The 4,149-nt window shown below is 37.0% G+C and overlaps 1 protein-coding gene across 1 annotated transcript; it reads right to left on the bottom strand.

Annotated features, from left to right (window-relative positions):
* Positions 1 to 393: 393 nt before the first annotated feature.
* Positions 394 to 2,384, bottom strand: LOC112717393 (U-box domain-containing protein 1-like). Its single transcript, XM_025769437.3, has one exon. It carries the CDS (start codon positions 2,337 to 2,339, stop codon positions 414 to 416), a length of 1,926 nt encoding a protein of 641 aa, XP_025625222.2. The 5' UTR covers positions 2,340 to 2,384; the 3' UTR covers positions 394 to 413.
* Between the last annotated feature and the right edge of the window lie 1,765 nt (positions 2,385 to 4,149).

Raw genomic sequence — 4,149 nt, 5'->3', positions numbered from 1 at the left:
CGCGAGTTGTCTCCTGGTTCGGATCGGTGACTCGTGACCGGATCCGGATTATTAGTGAGTTGGGCCGGAACAAGTATTATTGTATATCTCTTTCATAGTAATCAATATATGCCTTTAAGTATTATTGGACTTGAAATCTTTTTTATTAGTATGATATGAAATAGTAAACTGCAACTCATAGAACATCTATGATGACAGTTACTTACTTTGCTACCGCGAGAGTGGCTAAAAGTTCTGTTTCGTATTCTTCTAAAAATACCCTGATTACTTAATAAGAAAAATACCGAAGTTATAAATTAAGGGGCATCCTAGAATGGTTTTTATTTCACAGAACAGTGCTATTTCAAGTGAATTGAAAAACATGAGTGATGACATTAACACACCTTGCTCTTGTTAAGTACTTGAATTTATTATCAAAGAGAATGATGAGGTTGTGAGCAGCATCTATTTAGCAAGCGAAGCAATGCATCAGCCTTTCGACGTGCCCTCAACGAACCATGAGCAGCCAAACTTTGAAGAGAAGGAATGCTGCTGGGATTCACTAAGAGACGCCTTGCCACGAGCTCGCCTTCTTCTTTGCACAACCCGAGAAGAAGTGTTATTGAGTTTTCCTTCCCTGTGGCTGATCCATACCTCAGAAGCTCAATAAGGATAGAAACCAATGCTCTGCTGTTCCTTATCTCTTGTAGCCCTTGAGAGCAACCAACAAGAGAAGCAAGCACAGCCAATGCATCATCAGTGATACCGGCCTTATCATCCATCAGCAACTCAATCAGCAAAGAAACTGCCCCTGCACTCACAATTCTCGCCTTGTTATTTTGGTAAACTGCCAGGTTGAAAAGCGCACTAGCAGCATCTCTTTTACCTACAGCTGTGCCTTCTTTCAAGAGGTTAACTAATGCCTTTGTGGCTCTTGGATGACCTCCAATTGTTACTTTGCTGTAATCTATCATAGTCAAGCTGAATATTGCTGCTGCCGCATTTTGTCTTGCCTCCATTGTCTTCCCAGATTCAAGTACTTCTATTATGTTTTCGATTGCTTTGCCGGCTGCCATTATCAAAATCTTGTTGTTGTCAAAGATGGAGAGGTTTAACAAAGCCGTCACCGCTTGTTCCTGGATTCTGGGATCATTGGAAAGTAGTAGTGTAACTAGAAATGGAATAGCCCCGGCCTCGGCTATAATTTTTCGACTGTCCATACCGCATTTTGCGAGTAACCGGAGTTTATAAGCGGCTTTCCTTTGGGTGTCGGCCGAGCCAGTTGCCAATTTTCCAACTAAAAACTCTGCTGTCATTTTGATCGCATCTAAAGAATTCGCATTGAAGTTCTTCTTGCTGCTATTTACCTTCAAAACAGACATAGTAGGGTCATTCACTGGGAGCTTGTTTTCATAGCACCATTGCTGGATAAGACTCTTCAATGCATAGTTTGGTACTAGAGCAGTGTGAATTAACCTTTGTCCACTTTTGGGGCAAGTGTGATGCCCAGAGTTTATCCACCGTGCTATCGAAACTCGATCATAGCTGTGGCCGGAAGATACAATCACAGGATCCCTCATTAGCTCAAGCGAAATCGGGCAAAGAAATTCGTCGCGAATATTTAGTGTTATGGACTTGGAACTTGCTGAACAATAATCATGAATTTTGATATGTTGAAATTCAGGCAGCGGCTGGCACTCTCCTTCATTTCTTTCATTCTCTACATCCTTGAATATCATTGATTTGGAATACGAAACCAGGAATAACAGATTCTTGATATCAGACGCTTCCTTTAGTCCTCCGGTGCTAGCCTGATTCCGAGCTTCAGCCTCTAATTTCGATATTTCCATATCATAATCCGATGCAGTTTTCAAACCAATGTTGCTTAATATTTCCTCCACTTTTCTAGCATCAACAAAGTCCTTGTTTTGTAAACTGTTGTTGGCCATCACATGTAGAAGCCGGTCTCTTTGTTGAAGATCGCGAGGATCAATGAACAACTTAACCATTTTTGCTTGTTTCTGGAGAAGCTCCACTTGTTCTTGTGTATCTCTTGTGATGCTAAGCGAACTCAGAGGAAGTGTGTCAAGGGAATTTCCCATATCCTTTGCCAGCAAGTAAAATTGGTTGGATATGAACTCCAACTGTATTAGACTCCAAAGATAACTGCCATCTTTGCATTCTTGAATCATATGCTTTGATTTCACAATCAAAGACAAGATCTCATTGAAAGACATTATGGAAGATGGAGGAATTGGACAGCATGTTAATTGAATCTCTTCAAGCATAGAAGAGAGAAGCTTGATCCTCCATATCATGGATGAAACATTCCTTGCATGAACAAAGTGAGACTTCTCCATTGAACTAACTTCATTAGCAATGTTAACCAATGAAACTAGCAGAGACTTAGCGGAACCATCCATTGTAGGCTGTAGCTGTTACAATATGATCAAGACTTTTTGTTCATTCTTATAGTGAATTAAATTGACTCTCTGTTTGAATTGGATTTCTCTTAGATTTTGTGAATGTTATTTTATGTTGAAGTTCAACATATACAATTTGTCATGTTAAATTGCACGAGATCTTGACCCTTTCTATGTGTAATTAGTTGCTAAGGACAAGAAAGCATAATGATGAAAAAAACAGTTTGATGCCATTTGGAGAATTTTCCTGGCCTGCAAGATTATTATAGATTTATAGTGTATGTAAAAGATTTTTCTTTCTTTTTTTTCTTCTTCTTTCTAATCAGATGCTACTATATAGACAAAAATAATTATCTTGACGTTCACAATCTCAAAATGACTATGTTACAACAATTGACTGATCATGTGTGCAAAATAGTTTTATATTGGTAATGCTTAAAAATTAAACTCTATAGTTATATTTTTTCTCCTAAGTTTTGTTTATTTAGGGATTTTTTATTTATTAATGTGCCATATTTTATTGAAACTTAATACAATTATTTTTTTGAATCAAAGGAACTCAACACAGCAGAGTGGAGCAAATAGCAAAGCTATAACAATAATAAAACAAGATAACATACAACTCTTAGACACTGTGGCACATAGGGGTGTTCATGGTTTGGTTAATTCAAAAACCAAACAAATTTTTTGGTTAACCAAAAATACAGTCTTGGTTATTAACCAAATTGATTTTACATTATAAAATTGGTTATTAACCGGTTAGTAAAATTTAAAATTGGTTTTTAACCGGTTATAAAAATAAAAACCAATTTTTAAAAAATGACCGGTTTTTATATAGAAAAATCAGTTTTTATATAAAAAAATCGATTTTTATACTAAAATACCAGTTTTTACACCAAAAAACTGGTTTTTATACAAAAAATTGATTTTTACACCTAAAAATCATTTTTTACACATTAATTTTTCCACATACAAAAACACACATTTTTACCTTTTTTTAAATTGATTTTTTAATCTAAAAATTAATTTTTTTCTTTCTAAATGATACGAGTAACATTTGTAAATAATGAAATCCCTTCAATTATTTCTTTCTTTTTTTTTCTTATCTCTTTTTAGCATTTTCTATAAATAATTTTTCTAATGTAAATAATTTTCTTTCTAAATGATACGAGTAACTTTTTCTTATCTCTTTCTCTCCATCTCTCTCCTTTTCTCTCCCCCTCCTCTCCTTTCTTCCTTCTTTCTCTCCCCCTCCCTTCTCTTTGTCTTCCTCTCTCTCTCTCTTTCTCTCCCATTTCTCTCTCTCCCCCCTCCTCTCTCTCTCATCCTCTCTTCCTTTTTTCTCTCTCCCTATCCCCTCTCTCCTCCTCTCTTCCTTCTCTATTTCTCTCTCTCATCTCTCTCTCTCTCTCTCCCATTCCCCTCTTTCTCTCCCTTCCCTTTCTTTCTCTCTATCCTTCTCTCCCTCTCTCTCCCCCCTCCCCTCTTTCTCTCTCCCCTCTTCTCCCTCTCTCCTTCCCTCTCCCCTCCTCTCTTTCTCTCTCTCTCTTCTCTTTCTCTCCTTGCTCTCTTTTCCTCTTTTTTCTTTTTTCTCTCTTTACTTCTTCTCTCTTCTTTTCTCTCCCTTTTTTCTCTCTCTTCTCTCTTCTCTCTCTCTCTCTCACTTTTGAGAGAAGAGGAGAAAAGAGAGAAGAGAAAGATAGAGAGTGAGAGAAGGCTAAGAGAGAAAGAGAAAAGAGAGTAGTGA

The sequence above is a fragment of the Arachis hypogaea genome, chromosome 10 (genome assembly GCF_003086295.3).
Source record: "Arachis hypogaea cultivar Tifrunner chromosome 10, arahy.Tifrunner.gnm2.J5K5, whole genome shotgun sequence".
Classification (NCBI taxonomy): domain Eukaryota; kingdom Viridiplantae; phylum Streptophyta; class Magnoliopsida; order Fabales; family Fabaceae; genus Arachis; species Arachis hypogaea.
Note: the sequence above shows the minus strand (reverse complement) of the source record. Positions and strands in the feature narration are given on the sequence as shown.